Here is a 17,813-nt window from a genome sequence, read left to right as displayed (position 1 = left end):
TGCATCCTGTTACTCAGTGACTGGGAGGGATCAGCGTGCTGTGCATCCTGTTACTCAGTGACTGGGAGAGATCAGTGTGCTGTGCATCCTTTCCTGTTATTCAGTGACCGGGAGAGATCAGCGTGCTGTGCATCCTTTCCTGTTACTCAGTGACCGGGAGAGATCAGCGTGCTGTGCATCCTTTCCTGTTACTCAGTGACAGGGAGAGATCAGCGTGCTGTGCATCCTTTCCTGTTACTCAGTGACCGGGAGAGATCAGCGTGCTGTGCATCCTTTCCTGTTACTCAGTGACCGGGAGAGATCAGCGTGCTGTGCATCCTTTCCTGTTACTCAGTGACCGGGAGAGATCAGCGTGCTGTGCATCCTTTCCTGTTACTCAGTGACCGGGAGAGATCAGCGTGTTGTGACCGGGAGAGATCAGCGTGCTGTGCATCCTGTTACTCAGTGACCGGGAGAGATCAGTGTGCTGTGCATCCTTTCCTGTTACTCAGTGACCGGGAGAGATCAGCGTGCTGTGCATCCTTTCCTGTTACTCAGTGACCGGGAGAGATCAGCGTGCTGTGCATCCTTTCCTGTTACTCAGTGACACGGAGAGATCAGCGTGCTGTGCATCCTTTCCTGTTACTCAGTGACCGGGAGGGATCAGCGTGCTGTGCATCCTTTCCTGTTACTCAGTGCCCGGGAGGGATCAGCGTGCTGTGCATCCTTTCCTGTTACTTAGTTCCCGGGAGGGATCAGCGTGCTGTGCATCCTTTCCTGTTATTCAGCGACCGGGAGGGATCAGCGTGCTGTGCATCCTGTTACTCAATGACCGGGAGGGATCAGCGTGCTGTGCAACCTGTTACTCAGTGACCGGGAGGGATCAGCGTGCTGTGCATCCTTTCCTGTAACTCAGTGCCCGGGAGTGATTAGCGTGCTGTGCATCCTGTTACTCAGTGACTGGGAGGGATCAGCGTGCTGTGCATCCTTTCCTGTTATTCAGTGACCGGGAGAGATCAGCGTGCTGTGCATCCTTTCCTGTTATTCAGCGACCGGGAGGGATCAGCGTGCTGTGCATCCTGTTACTCAATGACCGGGAGGGATCAGCGTGCTGTGCAACCTGTTACTCAGTGACCGGGAGGGATCAGCGTGCTGTGCATCCTTTCCTGTTATTCAGTGACCGGGAGAGATCAGCGTGCTGTGCATCCTTTCCTGTTATTCAGCGACCGGGAGGGATCAGCGTGCTGTGCATCCTGTTACTCAATGACCGGGAGGGATCAGCGTGCTGTGCATCCTGTTACTCAGTGACTGGGAGGGATCAACGTGCTGTGCATCCTTTCCTGTTATTCAGTGACTGGGAGGGATCAGCGTGCTGTGCATCCTTTCCTATTACTCAGTGACCGGGAGTGATCTGTGTGTTGGGACCGGGAGTGATTGGCGTGTTGTTACCGGAAGTGATCGGCGTGTTGGGACCGGGAGTGATCGGCGTGTTGGGACCGGGAGTGATCGGCGTGTTGGGACCGGGAGTGATCGGCGTGTTGGGACCGGGAGTGATTGGCGTGTTGGGACCGGGAGTGATCGGCATGTTGGGACCGGGAGTGATCGGCGTGTTGGGACCGGGAGTGATCGGCGTGTTGGGACCGGGAGTGATCGGCGTGTTTGGACCGGGAGTGATCGGCGTGTTGGGACCGGGAGTGATCGGCGTGTTGGGACCGGGAGTGATCAGCGTGTTTGGATCGGGAGTGATCGGCGTGTTGGGACCGGGAGTGATCGGCGTGTTGGGACAGGGAGTGATCGGCGTGTTGGGACTCGGAGTGATCGGCGTGTCGGGACCGGGAGTGATCGGCGTGTCGGGACCGGGAGTGATCGGCGTGTTGGGACCGGGAGTGATTGGCGTGTTGGGACCGGGAGTGATCGGCATGTTGGGACCGGGAGTGATCGGCGTGTTGGGACCGGGAGTGATCGGCGTGTTGGGACCGGGAGTGATCGGCGTGTTTGGACCGGGAGTGATCAGCGTGCTGTGCATCCTGTTACTCAGTGACCGGGAGGGATCAGCGTGCTGTGCATCCTGTTACTCAGTGACCGGGAGGGATCAGCGTGCTGTGCATCCTTTCCTGTTATTCAGTGACCGGGAGAGATCAGCGTGCTGTGCATCCTTTCCTGTTACTCAGTGACCGGGAGAGATCAGCGTGCTGTGCATCCTTTCCTGTTACTCAGTGACCGGGAGAGATCAGCGTGCTGTGCATCCTGTTACTCAGTGACTGGGAGGGATCAGCGTGCTGTGCATCCTTTCCTGTTACTCAGTGACCGGGAGAGATCAGCGTGCTGTGCATCCTTTCCTGTTACTCAGTGACAGGGAGAGATCAGCGTGCTGTGCATCCTTTCCTGTTACTCAGTGACCGGGAGAGATCAGCGTGCTGTGCATCCTTTCCTGTTACTCAGTGACCGGGAGAGATCAGCGTGCTGTGCATCCTTTCCTGTTACTCAGTGACCGGGAGAGATCAGCGTGCTGTGCATCCTTTCCTGTTACTCAGTGACCGGGAAAGATCAGCATGCTGTGCATCCTTTCCTGTTACTCAGTGACCGGGAGGGATCAGCGTGCTGTGCATCCTGTTACTCAGTGACCGGGAGGGATCAGCGTGCTGTGCATCCTTTCCTGTTATTCAGTGACCGGGAGAGATCAGCGTGCTGTGCATCCTTTCCTGTTACTCAGTGACCGGGAGAGATCAGCGTGCTGTGCATCCTTTCCTGTTACTCAGTGACCGGGAGAGATCAGCGTGCTGTGCATCCTGTTACTCAGTGCCCGGGAGGGATCAGCGTGCTGTGCATCCTTTCCTGTTACTCAGTGCCCGGGAGGGATCAGCGTGCTGTGCATCCTTTCCTGTTATTCAGCGACCGGGAGGGATCAGCGTGCTGTGCATCCTTTCCTGTTACTCAGTGACCGGGAGAGATCAGCGTGCTGTGCATCCTTTCCTGTTACTCAGTGACCGGGAGAGATCAGCGTGTTGTGACCGGGAGAGATCAGCGTGCTGTGCATCCTGTTACTCAGTGACCGGGAGAGATCAGTGTGCTGTGCATCCTTTCCTGTTACTCAGTGACCGGGAGAGATCAGCGTGCTGTGCATCCTTTCCTGTTACTCAGTGACCGGGAGAGATCAGCGTGCTGTGCATCCTTTCCTGTTACTCAGTGACACGGAGAGATCAGCGTGCTGTGCATCCTTTCCTGTTACTCAGTGACCGGGAGGGATCAGCGTGCTGTGCATCCTTTCCTGTTACTCAGTGCCCGGGAGGGATCAGCGTGCTGTGCATCCTTTCCTGTTACTCAGTTCCCGGGAGGGATCAGCGTGCTGTGCATCCTTTCCTGTTATTCAGCGACCGGGAGGGATCAGCGTGCTGTGCATCCTGTTACTCAATGACCGGGAGGGATCAGCGTGCTGTGCAACCTGTTACTCAGTGACCGGGAGGGATCAGCGTGCTGTGCATCCTTTCCTGTAACTCAGTGCCCGGGAGTGATTAGCGTGCTGTGCATCCTGTTACTCAGTGACTGGGAGGGATCAGCGTGCTGTGCATCCTTTCCTGTTATTCAGTGACCGGGAGAGATCAGCGTGCTGTGCATCCTTTCCTGTTATTCAGCGACCGGGAGGGATCAGCGTGCTGTGCATCCTGTTACTCAATGACCGGGAGGGATCAGCGTGCTGTGCAACCTGTTACTCAGTGACCGGGAGGGATCAGCGTGCTGTGCATCCTTTCCTGTTATTCAGTGACCGGGAGAGATCAGCGTGCTGTGCATCCTTTCCTGTTATTCAGCGACCGGGAGGGATCAGCGTGCTGTGCATCCTGTTACTCAATGACCGGGAGGGATCAGCGTGCTGTGCATCCTGTTACTCAGTGACTGGGAGGGATCAGCGTGCTGTGCATCCTTTCCTGTTATTCAGTGACTGGGAGGGATCAGCGTGCTGTGCATCCTTTCCTATTACTCAGTGACCGGGAGTGATCGGCGTGTTGGGACCGGGAGTGATCGGCGTGTTGTTACCGGAAGTGATCGGCGTGTTGGGACCGGGAGTGATCGGCGTGTTGGGACCGGTAGTGATCGGTGTGTTGGGACAGGGAGTGATCGGCGTGTTGGGACTCGGAGTGATCGGCGTGTTGGGACAGGGAGTGATCGGCGTGTTGGGACTCGGAGTGATCGGCGTGTCGGGACCGGGAGTGATCGGCGTGTCGGGACCGGGAGTGATCGGCGTGTCGGGACCGGGAGTGATCGGCGTGTCGGGACCGGGAGTGATCGGCGTGTCGGGACCGGGAGTGATCGGCGTGTCGGGACCGGGAGTGATCGGCGTGTCGGGACCGGGAGTGATCGGCGTGTCGGGACCGGGAGTGATCGGCGTGTCGGGACCGGGAGTGATCGGCGTGTCGGTACCGGGAGTGATCGGCGTGTTGGTACCGGGAGTGATCGGCGTGTTGGTACCGGGAGTGATCGGCGTGTTTGGACCGGGAGTGATCGGCGTGTTGGGACCGGGAGTGATCAGCGTGTTGGGACCGGGAGTGATCGGCGTGTTGGGACCGGGAGTGATCGGCGTGTTGGGACCGGGAGTGATCGGCGTGTTGGGACCGGGAGTGATCGGCGTGTTGGGACCGGGAGTGTTCAGCGTGTTGGGACCGGGAGTGATCGGCGTGTTGGGACCGGGAGTGATCAGCGTGTTGGGACCGGGAGTGATCGGCGTGTTGGGACTGGGAGTGATCGGCGTGTTGGGACACAGTGACCGGGAGTGATCGGCGTGTTTGGACACAGTGACCGGCAGTGACCAGCGTGTTGTTCGGTCTCTCCTCAGGGTCCTGTGTGAGACAGTGAAGGATTTTGTTGCGCGTGTTGGCAAAGCTTACGAAAGAATGACAGAGAGCTGCGAGGAGTCGGAAACCATGGCAGGAAAGGTACTTTCTCTCACTGACTCTCTGGTCTTCTGACCTAAAATTAGAACAGTCTTCCCCGAGTAGGATGCACGTTGGAGGGGACTGAGAGTAGTAGGGATGGGCAGTCAGAATCATCCTCTATGTTGATGTTATTATTTGTTCTTTTTAATGTTTCCTGGGACTCATTTCTAGTCATGCTTGGTTTTGCTGTACATTGATAATATGTAGTGGGAGGGAGGGGGGCGGAAGATGAAAATCTATATTAACACCTTCATTTCCTACAACGTCTCCTTGTCCAACATGTCTCTCCTCTCCGTGTCAGCTGTGTCTCTCCTCCCTCCTGCAGTGCTCTTTGCTAAGAGAGAAACTGGACTCTCTTCTGAAGACTCTGAGTGAGGAATCTCAGGCTACCTCAATTCCATCTCAGCCCCCTCCTACCATCAGCGAGGAGGCGGAGGAAGCCTCGGAGACAGTCGCGTATCCCTTGGTGGTGTCACCTTCCCCAGGCCGTGCTCGGAGCTTCCGGCCACGCGAACAGCTCATGCTAAGAGCCAACAGCCTGAAGAAAGCCATCCGACAGATTATAGAGCAGGCAGAGAAAGGTAAGATGGTGCTGATGTGTGGGCAATTTTGGGATCGGAGACTGCGGAAGGACTAGTCCGGCACTGGCTTGTCTGTTAGGACTGATGCTGATCTGCGTTCGGTGGGTAACTTCTAGATTTGTTGTAGGTTGTGATTTCTTTTAGGAGACCAACATTAGTGGTCATCATAGATGAGATATCATAATGCACAGAGCTTTCAAAGCCTAATCGTTTTCTTCTACATGTCTTCTTCAGTACCCTTGAAGTCATCTACGAGGTTTCAACAGCTTTGTACACTATGATTCCATTTAGGAAGAACTCTTATTTCCTTTGCGTCCCACACGGCATCAGCCACCAGTGTGTTATTCCTCTCGTAGGGATAAGACAAGAAGAAAACGGTGTCCTTCCTCCCAACGCCAGTTTCTTCTTGTCCTATGGGATGTGATAGGAATAGGGTTGTTTGGACCACCAGTGTGCCATCTGTAGGGGGCCTAGGAACGCCTCACCCCATCCCTCCCTCACAAATTTGGGCCGCCAAAGTGCCGTCCTGCCGGGATCCCTCCGCCTGCGTGGACCAACCAGAAACCCTGCGCTCCTGCCATAGGTGCGCAGACCGCTACGAGGGTGGGCATTCCCCTGCACTTTGCTGCCGGGAACCTCCATGCGACCTGCTATGCTGGCCGGCGGGGAGTGTCTGGGGCCATCCGGATAGACGTCGTTCCAGAAGGACCACCCACCTGTATGCAGAGAAGCAGGAGGTGCTACTTTTAAAGGAGAAAGGGAACGCTGATGATGTCATGGATGCAACTAGTGGAATCCTTAAACGTTTGTAGGGAAATCAGGTCAGTGCTCTGTTTGTTTGTACTTTTTGCACTGTTTTCCCCTGATGCGCCAGTGCAGAATGCTTCCTCGTGGAGGAAGATAGATGTAAGACAACTACATTTAAACAGAAGCACAGACTTTGTATATTGTGAAGAAACATTACCCCCTGCTTATACTAAAAAGCTGCGCTACGAATGCATTAAGAAAATTGCGACAGAAGATGCCCCTTTAACCAATGGAGGATTTCTTCGGTTGGATGAAGGAGTGCCTTGTCCACACCGTCGAAGAGGCGGGTGAAAGATTCCGAAAACAGACCTCTGGATAGGGCTTCCCAGGGCGCTGGACGAAGTCAGAAGGTCAGGTGAATTTTCAGACGATAACGAGTGGGCACAGGAAGAGACGCTTTAATATTTTTTTAATTGATCTCATCAAAAAGCTTCTAAAGAATTTGAGAATTGTGTTGGAAATTGAAGACTGACAAAAAGAATTAGATAGGGTTATCCGGGGGCAAGTACCAAAGGAATACATCATTTCCTCTCCATCAGGCCATCAGGGACAGGATATATAAGGAATGGGAATCACTAGACAAGAGATCTCCGATGCCTACGAAGTTCTATAAATGATATCCCTTTGAGATGAACTTCAAGCAGGGAAAATGGTCCTGAAGGTGGAAAAAGAGACGACACTGCCCCTGGAGGATGGCGCCTCATTCAGGGATGTAATGGGCCGTCTAATGGATTCGGTGGCCTTAAAGAACGCAATTCAGGAATTCTTGGACAACAAAGCAATCTCCATAGATCCCAAGGAACAGAAACAACAAGTGATCCCAGAAGCCACCGGGGCTACAGGGCAGTTGTCGATCTCAAATAAGTGAACCGTTGGCTACAGGTCAGACATTTCAAAATGAAATCTCTAAGTTCAGTCCTCACTGTTCTACTGGAAGGGGATTACATGGCATCGATATACCTCAAGGATGCTTATTTACATATCCCTATTGCCCAGGAACACCACAAATACCTCCGGTTTTTATTTGAAGGCAGTCATTTCCAATTTCGAGCATTACCTTTCGGGATCACGACAACCCCGATGACCTTCAAGAAACTAATATTCACTATAGTGACCTACCTTCGCTGACAGGGGATTCGCGTACTACCTTATCTGGATGACTGGCCCGTAACCGCAACCACTCATGCAAGCAAATGAATATGTTCTCTCTACCCTACAACACCATGGTTGGATTGTGAATGTCCAGAAGAGTTCCTTGTTACCATCAGAAAGGATATAATTTTGGGGGGCAGATATCAATACTCCACAGGAAAGGTTCTATCTCCCCACTTCAATTAGGTGAAACGGTTTCTGAAGGTATCCAGTCTGTCAGCTGCTTCATACATGAGGATATTGGGGCTCATGTTTTCTATGACAGACAGGGTCACAGGGGTGCTTTTTCACACAAGGATCTTACAGTGTAATCTTTGGAACACCTGGGTCCGACATTCCAGAGATCCCAATCAAAGGATTAAGTTATTAGCAGAGGCAAGACAGAGTCTAAGATGGCGAACTATCCAAAGCAACCTGTCAGGGAAAACCCTTGTCAATTCACCATTGGAAGATGGTTACTACCGACGCATTTCTGGGCACTCATGCAGACTCCATTTATGTACAGGAAGCTTGGTCCAGCAAGGCAAGAGGACTGCAAAGCAACATCCTATAAATAATAACAGTGAGAGAGTCTGTTTTAGCTCAGAATGATTATATCCCTTTTTCCCCAGTTCAACTATTCTCAGAGAACACCACCATAGTGGCATATATCAGCAACCAAGGCGGTACTCAACGTTCAGCAGGCCTAAAACAGGTGAGGAATCTGCTGAAATGGGGCGAGAAGCACCTCATCGCATTATCCGGGATACACATTCCTGGTCCAGAAAATCTGGAGGCATATTTTCCCAGCAGACACGAACTGCATCCACGGGAACGGTCCTTATTGTCTCAAGTATTTCAACAATCTGTTAACTCTGGGGAACACCAGAAATACACCTGATTGGCTTCCACGACAAATACAAATCTCCCGGTCTACTGGACGAGAGTCCAAGATCTAATGGCGTTGGCATTAGACACCATGAGGTTTTGGGGGGGGAAACCATCTTATATTCCCACCAATTCCAATGTTTCAAAGGGTGCTCTCAAAAGTCGAGACAAGGTATCGGTCATCATGATCGCACTAATATGGCCAAGAAGGCACTGGTATGGCAGGGCCTTGGAAGCTTTCTATAGTGCCGGATCGTGGGGTTTGAGAGGCAATCCCTGGTAAACCTGGGCTTTGGAAAAGATTCTATTGAAACGTTACTTTTATGATCTAACACAGGAAAATCTTTTGTTCTTGGTTCTTCCCATCAATATCACACCAGTTCAGGCCTCCTCGTCTTAAATACTCAATGTTTTCTAAACCGGTTTTAAGAAGGAGCTCAAGCCTTCTTCCATTAAGGTGCAAATTTCAGCCTTAGGGGCAATTGTTTCAATGGCCCATTGCTACTCACCACCAAAAGTCAGGTACCTAATAGTCAGGTACCTAATAGTCAGAACGTGGACGAGACATCGAGAAATTATTGGATCGTAGAGAGGAACAGTGGATTTTTCTATTGAGAACAAGAGTCCCTGAGGGTCTAAGCACAGAGGGGAATTTGAGTTATTTTTTAAGATAATATGTATATGAATATACCTGGGTTATATGGAGCCCTATTGGATAGAGACAGAGATGGGATTATCTGCCCCATTCTGTCGAGACGGGTTTAATTATATAGCATTGTAGGTGTTTTTTACCTTTACATATGGATTACTGGCATATCTCTCTGTCCCATATTGCTCTATTGAATATACTTCTGGTAGTTTGGTCATGTGAACCTCATCCATTTTCATCATCATACCTACCAGTGGAAATGGAACTGATTGGTATATATGGTGACGTGGACCTTTTGCAGATACATAAATGGTGGATCCATATTGTATCTATTATATGGATATTTAGAAATATCAAGATAAATTGGACTAATCTCTATAACCCGTAGGTTACGCGTATAGTGCCGGCGACGCGACAAATAGAGATGACTTCCAGCGATCACGACCAATCCGTCGCTCCGTCGGGTCGCGCTTACTATAAGCGCACGCGACGGCGGCAATGCATTTGTTTTGCCGCGGCATTGCTGTCGCCGGCACTATAAGCGCAGCCTTAGGATCTGTAATGCAGCAGTTGGTCTATTTATGTGTATGGTTTAATATTCAGCCTGTTCATGCACACGTGTGGACTGATTGTGGAGAAGTTGTACATAGATCAAATAGCGAGCTAACGGCCTGGATAATCTGATTATGGATATAGTGTGAATCTACAGCTGAATATGACGGCACTTACACACACGTTTTCCTTAATGAATTGTATATTTATACCTGTCTTATTGCAATTCCATTTTTTGGATTATGAGGGTGTTTATTGTGTATGTATGTGCAATATTATATTATAATCTGGGATGTAGATTAGTACATTTATGCAATTAGATATAACTGTTCATACTTTATGTAGATATATGAGAATGGGATTTCTTTGGCTGTCCCTCTTTATATATAAACTGATGCATATATTTTTCCATCTATCTAGTTGGTTCTATATTTATAACTTATATTTATCTATCATGTACACATATTAGTTTACGTAGGAGATGAAACAGCGTTGCCTTCAGGGTAGCTGCTGTAGGTATATACCATCGATTTTGTTTATCTAACATCTGATGCATTATAAATTAAATTAGTAGGGTTTATGGTCCTTTTTGTCATTCATGCTTGTGACGGAAGAGGTAGAGTTTATCTCAGGATACCTGTTTTGAACATTTTATATCATATAAACTGTCTATGTCTATGCTTGATAACGTTTTGAGCTATTGACGGTTTTTGTGACACGTCTATGCACTGTGGGTCGCCATGACAATGGGTGGCGTCCGCAGGGGGCGGGTCCTGCACTCGCTCTCACATTGGGCCTCGCAGCTCAACTGAGGGCAGATCGGGAGTTCCTGAAGCTGCCCTCAGGGAACCAGCGCTGGTAGGAGGTGCGGTTGGTGTGACGTCAGCGCGCGAGTGGAGGACGCCCTGGCGCTATGACATCACCACGTTTTTGGCCTGAAACGGGGCATTTTGTATGTGTATATAAGGTATGTGTTTTGGTTGACTTGTGAACTCCTTGATAAAATGCAACGCACACGAAACGTGCAGGAGGTCTGTTGTACCTTCATTTTTAATGGACCTAATAAAATAATATTTTTATATCTACTTTGGACCCACTCTCTTGGCTGTGCACTGCACTCTCCATTTCTGTATACCTAATAGTCAGGTTTGTAATGCAATATCCAGGCTCAGACCACACATTCAAGCTGCAGTTCAGGAGGAGGAGCAGGCGGGCGACGGGTAAGGAGGAGGCCGCAGCAGCAAAGTCACTTCCCGAGAGCAAGGCAAAAGTATATGGGGGCGGACATTTTTTCCGCCCTTGTCTCGGGCCTAATGGGAAATCCGCCCTGACCCCATTTTCTTCTTGTCCTATCCCTATTAGAGGAAGAGCGTTAACCCACTAGTGGCTGATGCGACTAGAGTCGGGTGGCAAACTACAGTCCTCAAGGGCCACCAACAGGTTGGTTTTGAGGATATTCCTGCTTCAGCACAGGTGGCTCAATACATAATGACTGAGCCACCTGTGCTGAAGCAGGGATATCCTGAAAACCTGACATGTTGGCCCTTGAGGACTGGAGTTGGCCTTCCCTGGACTAGAGGAAAGGAAAATATTGAAAGTGACATTTCTCCCTTTCTGTAACTTAGAAGGCAACACAACCCACACCAAAGCTGGACTTCTCCAGGACCAATGCAGCTACTTAGAAGGACATTGTGGCTAATTGCTGAATGATGTGTGTGGTATCCCCTGTCTAACACCTTTCTTATCAATGCTATCTCCCATCTCCTCTGTCTCTCTCCTTGCAGCGGTGGACGAGCAGAATGCACAGACCCCAGACTCTGAAGATTTCCTCCTGTCTTTTCCCCCTGAGGACGTGAAAGAACATAGTGTGGAGAGCACCGTGCACTTGCAGAGTGGGAACGCTCTGCCCAGAATCCGGTCCTCGGGCAGAGGTACAGAGCCCTAATTTACAGTAGCTCTGCTGCTCAGTACTTCACACAACGTCTGGTCCAACTCTTCCACCATCTTAGGCCTAGTAGTAACTTTGAACTTCCTTTGAAGCAACAAACCCATTTGTATCCCAATGTCTACACGATGGGAAAAATCACATTGGGGGAGATGTTGTTATTATTATTGATTCTTTGTAAAGTGCCAACATATTCCGCAGCGCGGTGCAATTGGGGAACAGAATGATATTAATTACATAAACCGAATGACGTACCAACTAAAGACAAACAAGGACAAACCGATAGAAAAGGTAATGAAGGCCCTCAATCTAGAACAGTGATTTTCCAACTGGGGTTCGGGCACCCCTCAAGGGTTCTCCGGCCGATGGTGGGGGAGAGCTGGGACAACTGTTCCACCGGTGGCTCCCCATGCAGCAGCCCGGCAGTCACTGCAATCCTCTCCTTCCTCCTGTTGGTGCTGGAAGTTGAGTCCAACTCCTGGCCGAACGGAGGAGGAAGCTGCAGAGACCCCGGACGGGCGCAGGACCAGAGCAGCATTAAGGAGACCTCACCCCAAGGAGGGTGTGTGTGTGTGTGTGAGAGACTGTAAGGGGGGGCGATAGAAGGGGAAAGAGAGGGGGGGTCTAAGGGGGAAGAGAGGGAGAGGAGTGTAAGAGGGAAGAGAGAGAGGAGAGAGTGTAAAGGGGAAGAGGGGGGAGAGTTTAAGGGAGAAGAGTTAGGGAGGAGTGTAACGGGGAAGAGAGAGGGGAGAGAGAGTATAAGGTGGAAGAGATGGGGGGAGTGTAAGGTGGAAGAGAGGGGGTTGAGTAAGAGGAAAGGGAAGAGGGGGCGGGAGTGTAAGGGGAAGAGAGGGGGGGGAGTGTATGGTGGAACAGAGAGCGGAAGAGATGGTTGGTGTTATTCAGAATTTCACAATATAATTATAGGTTTCCTGAACAAAAAAGTGGTTGATAACCGCTGGTATAAAGGGATGCAGCAACATAAAGAAAGAACAGAGAGGTTTAGCTGCATCGCTCCAGTTTCTAATTGCGTTTGCCTCAGTATGAGATTCTCCTACATATGATGCAAATTGTTTGACAGAAGCGTAGCCATCTTACACTGGGGATTTTCTTGATGCACATACAATATAAATAAGTGACGTGCAGAGAGGGCGTTTGCTACATTTCATAGTGTGCGTGTCATGTAACCTGGCGCTCCCGTAATCGCAAGCTGAGCCCACGGCACAAGAAGTAGAGCAAAGACCTTGATACATTGACGCAAAGAGACGCCAAATGATAATCGCCCAAATGTACCCTGATTACTCCTATTACCCGTTGTGCCTCAGCCGACCAGGTTATTAGATGGGAATCTCCACTGGGAAGGACAGGAAGGGTTTGCAGTGCATTGTGTCCACAGTCAGTGCTACGTATATTGTTACTTTCTATGCTGCTCCCCCTTATACTTACACGCTGCTTGCTCACCCACACTTACACTGATCTGGTGCTATATATTGCAGTGGCCAAGTCTGAGTGGGTGACCAGCAAGAGCAGCCTGTCAGCCGGGGCCTCGGCCTCGCTCCCGGCCCCCAGCACCCAGCGGGACAATCTGCCTGTGCTGAACGCCAAGACCCAGTACCCCAGTGAGTTTGGGTCCCCTTGCCCGCCCCAGCCCGCGGCTCTCCATCCCTCTGACACCCCTTCTCTCCCTTCGCAGATATGAGAGCAGGAATGTCCGGGTCCCTGCCTGGCAGCACCATCATCAGCCGCCTGTTAATCAGCGCTGACCCCTTCGCCACAGAGCCAGATAACCTGTAGGTGCATGTAACTACAAAGCCCGACGGGACAGGGGCGGGGCGGGTGTGTCATTACGCTAACTGCTTGCGCAGGGCAAGCCCATAAATAGTGTCGCTTATGCGAAATAATTTGGTATGTACTGAGAACAAGACGTAAGAACATCGCAATGCCCGTCTCTTAAAGGGACGCAATCATTCCTACAACCAGCACGCGCTATTTGTAGCGACATGTTAAGGGCCATATTTTCTAAGCAGTGCTACTGCAGGCAACGCCCTGCAGCACCGCTTAGTAAATATGAACCTTGCGCCCCACTCGAGTGAATGGGGCGGTAAGTTGTCTTCCAGCGTGTAATGGGCCTCGGTGAGTAACGCAGCGGAGTAACTATGCCTCTTTAAGGCTCACTCACTTGCGTTGCTCCAGAAGGTGCCTTATGGAGTAGTGGATTTGATTTCCTCCGGCTGCTCCCTTTTGTCCTGATGCCACTCTGTGTTCAACAAGAGTTTGCGCAGGCAAAGTTCCCGTCTCTCCCCCTTATCATTATTAGCTGTGTGACAAGGGACAAGATGGGCTAACGCTAGACAAAATGTTTGATTGACAAACACTCCCCCGAAGGACGAGGTCTTTCACTCCCAATGCAGTTACATATAAGCACAGCCGAAGGACGAGGTCTTTCACTCCCAATGCAGTTACATATAAGCACAGCCGAAGGACGAGGACTGTCACTCCCAATGCAGTTACATATAAGCACAGCCGAAGGAGGAGGACTTTCATTCCCAATGCAGTTACATATAAGCACAGCCGAAGGAGGAGGACTTTCATTCCCAATGCAGTTACATATAAGCACAGGTGCCTTTGTTTACGGGGTTAAGCTCCCGCACCTCTCGGGGAATGCTTCTTTATACGGGCAGTCTCCAACGTCTTACAGAAATACAACCGTTTACAAGCATTGTAATCATGCCGTTGCCTTTCTTTAAAGACCCCCCCCCCCTGTAATCGGGCCTAAAGCAAATATTTGGCGGTTTTTACGTCTTTGGAAAATTCAGAAGGTTGTTTGGTCTCGGTCATGCGATTTGGATGTAGTTAGAAGCCGTGCAGGCCCCACCTTTTGAGCCTTTACAATCTGTACCAGGTGTAGCCAACTTCAGTCCTCTGCGGCCTCCAACAGGTCAGGTTTTTCAGGATATCCCAGCTTCAACACAGGTGGCTCAATCAGAGGCTCAGTCTTTGACTGAGTCTGAGCCTCTGATTGAGCCACCTGTGCTGAAGCAGGGATTGATCCTGTGCTGAAGCAGAGACTGATTGAGACACCTGTACTGAAGCAGGGATATTCTGAAAACCTGACCTGTTGGTGGCCCTTAAGGACTGCAGTTGGCCGCCCCTGCACTAGATTATTAATATGACAATATCCCCAGGTAGCGTTGTAGAGAAATGTGCGGAGAACACTTATTAGAGTATTATTATGATACAGAAAAGGGTGTAATTACTAGCGCCTTACTCTGACTCTGTACCCCCAGGGAGTGTTACTCAGAGAAGTGTAGGCTGAGAATCCTTTCATGTGCTCGCACATTTAATCTTCAGAGATTAAATAAAAATGTACAGAGTTTTCAAGCCCCGTGCGTCCCTTCTTCCAGTGTACCCAGCGACGTGGGTAATAAACAACTTGCTAGCGTACGATAACTGGAGAAAGGCGTAATATTAGGACAGAGAAATGTATATCATGAACTCCTGCGCTAGATTATTAAAGCAGGGACATGTGCGATGAACAGTGACTAATGTCCTTTTATGACTATATCTCCGGGCATTGCTACACTAACAAGTGTGTGATGGGCAATTACTAGAGTATTATTGTAACTGTATCCCCAGGGAGTGCTACACAGAGAAGTGTGTGATGGACAAGTACTAGAGTATTATTATAACTGAATCCCCAGGGAGTGCTACACAGAGAAGTGTGTGATGGACAAGTACTAGAGTATTATTATAACTGTATCCCCAGGGAGTGCTACACAGAGAAGTGTGTGATGAACAAGTACTAGAGTATTATTATAACTGTATCCCCAGGGAGTGCTACACAGAGAAGTGTGTGATGTACAAGTACTAGAGTATTATTATAACTGTATCCCCAGGGAGTGCTACACAGAGAAGTGTGTGATGGACAAGTACTAGAGTATTATTATAACTGTATCCCCAGGGAGTGCTACACAGAGAAGTGTGTGATGGACAAGTACTAGAGTATTATTATAACTGTATCCCCAGGGAGTGCTACACAGAGAAGTGTGTGATGGACAAGTACTAGAGTATTATTATAACTGTATCCCCAGGGAGTGCTACACAGAGAAGTGTGTGATGGACAAGTACTAGAGTATTATTATAACTGTATCCCCAGGGAGTGCTACACAGAGAAGTGTGTGATGAACAATTACTTTGGGATTGGGCTGGACGCCAAAATCTCCCTGGATTTTAACAATAAGCGGGATGAGCACCCCAAGAAGTGCAGGTGAGAGGAGGTCTCCAGCGTGAAGGGGCGGGTGGGCCTTGGGAAATGTGGTATCCTTCCTTACTCCTGTCTCCTCCCAATGGCAGGAGCCGCACAAAGAACATGATGTGGTACGGAGTGCTGGGGACCAAGGAACTCCTGCAACGTACATACAAGAACCTGGAGCAGAGGGTGCTGCTGGAGGTATGCAAACACATGCTTAATGCTGCAAAATGGCGGCCTTGCAGGGTCCTGTTCTCCCCTCTCTAGCTCTGGTTGCAGTTTGTGATACCTTCAGTGTGACCAAACATTAACATTATGCACAGACTACAATAGTCCTGAACAGTTTCTGTTTTATGCGGCCTGAACCCGGGAGTCCCCTGGAGCGAATCCACAGTCCCCCAAGTCCAGGGGAGCCAGTGGGTCCTAAGATATTTGTGGGGGGTTTCTGCCAGTTAAAAAAAAAAAACACGTAAAAAAAACCTTCAAATGTGGCCGCAAGTTCACCGATAGAAAGTTCGGGCGCCATCTCCAAATGACGCGGCAGATTTCTACTGGCTGCGGGAGGGAGGCTGGGAGTGGTGGCCATTTTGTCTCCACCGTTATTTTTGCCAGGTCTGTAATACGACAAATGTTGGGTACCAGGGGTTCTCTGAGGTCAGGGGTTGGGGAGATGGCACACAACAAAAAATACAAAACAGACACGCCGCACAGATTTGCTGTTTTACAGGACACACGTGAAAATACCATAATCCAAAAAGGGTTAAAGACACGAAATATCAATAGATTCATGTTTCCAGGAGAGATTTTTGTTGTCTTGAGAGGTCACGAGTAACAAAACGTTTTAATACCTTCAAAAAAAACAAAGGACGGGCCGTCTTGTATAAGGGCTGCTGTACGCCTTCAAAACATTTCAACACTTTTTAGTCAAGAAGTCTTTGTCCTAATCGTCCAAGAAGTAACATTTCCTGTGGAACAGCGCGATGTGAGGGTTTTAAAGCAGCTCCCGAGTGCCTAATGTGAGGAAGCTCAAGGTTTGATCAGAATATTGATAATGCGGCACGATTAGTGACCTGGTAAGAAGACCCCACACACTGAAGGAATCTCTTAATACCTGACTTTTTGTTCAATGTGACACCTTTTGGCATAACTTGGCGTCCTCGCGCAGTACAATGTCCAAGGCGCGTTTTATACCCTCTGACTGGGGGCGAGACAGAAAATCTGAGTACAAATAAAGGCGCAGTTAAACTTAGCCGGTTTTTATTTAATTTCTTAACTTAAACTGAGGGGTCCTAGGATTTGAACCGCACTGTTCTCGGCTCCGGGGACCCCCCCAGTCCCAGAGAAATGTACCTTTGTAATTGCTGCTTATTTTTTACCCTCGTGGGAAACTAATATTTCTGCCGAGACAGCCTCACTTCTGTGGGCCAATAGGAAGCTGCGTTATCATTGGGGCATTGGTGAGCAGCAGGCAGCCCAGGGGTGTCATGCGACCAGAAGTGTTACCTGCAGCCACCAATCCCCAGTCGCCCTCTCTCCCCAGGGGCCCCAGCAACCCTCTCTCCCCAGGGGCCCCAGCAGCCCTCTCTCCCCAGAGGCCCCAGCAGCCCGCTCTCCCTCTTTTCCCAGGGGCCCCTGCATCCCGCTCTGCTGAGATGTTGCTGGTGTGGATTGTATCTTATTCCCAATCCCTGAGCTGCCTGATGATCGTGCTAATCACTAGTTCCCTGTGTCAGGGGAGGAGTGGGACAGAATAATATCGGTGTGTTGGGATTAGAATTTGATATATATATATATATATATATATATATATACATATATCAGTGTACCATGTTGGCTTCCTATTGGATGACCCTGGCCTGAAAATGCGACCGTGAAGTTCTCAAACGTGGGTCCCCAATTGCTGAGAATAGCTTTATCTATGTGGGACATGTCCATTCAGATTATTTGGGGTTTCTGATGTTTAATGAACTGTTTCACTTATTTGTAGCTAAAAAATGAATATGTTCCCTTTCTCTGCGTATCAGGTACTAATGTTGGTCTGTTTTGGTAATGAGCGTACCATAATTACTTTGCATACCAAGAACAAAACCAGGAAAACTGTTTA

At 49.8% G+C, this 17,813-nt stretch overlaps 1 protein-coding gene across 10 annotated transcripts in view; it reads left to right on the top strand.

Annotated features, from left to right (window-relative positions):
- DGKD (diacylglycerol kinase delta) overlaps positions 1-17,813 on the top strand; it is a 193,499-nt gene that overhangs the window by 121,955 nt on the left and 53,731 nt on the right. For all 10 annotated transcript variants that reach the window (XR_012787927.1, XR_012787928.1, XM_075569618.1 and 7 more), the window contains 7 exons: positions 4,808-4,907; positions 5,233-5,488; positions 11,300-11,446; positions 12,957-13,079; positions 13,154-13,250; positions 15,617-15,727; positions 15,814-15,910. Coding sequence is in view for 8 of the 10 variants with exons in the window: in XM_075569618.1 (XP_075425733.1) it covers positions 4,808-4,907; positions 5,233-5,488; positions 11,300-11,446; positions 12,957-13,079; positions 13,154-13,250; positions 15,617-15,727; positions 15,814-15,910 (931 nt within the window). In the remaining 2 variants the exon portion in view is untranslated. The remainder of the gene's footprint in view (positions 1-4,807; positions 4,908-5,232; positions 5,489-11,299; positions 11,447-12,956; positions 13,080-13,153; positions 13,251-15,616; positions 15,728-15,813; positions 15,911-17,813) is intronic.

This window comes from Ascaphus truei, chromosome 14 (genome assembly GCF_040206685.1).
Source record: "Ascaphus truei isolate aAscTru1 chromosome 14, aAscTru1.hap1, whole genome shotgun sequence".
In the NCBI taxonomy this organism is placed as follows: Eukaryota; Metazoa; Chordata; class Amphibia; order Anura; family Ascaphidae; genus Ascaphus; species Ascaphus truei.
The sequence above is the reverse complement of the archived record's forward strand: the minus strand, read 5'-3'. Positions and strand labels throughout refer to the sequence as shown.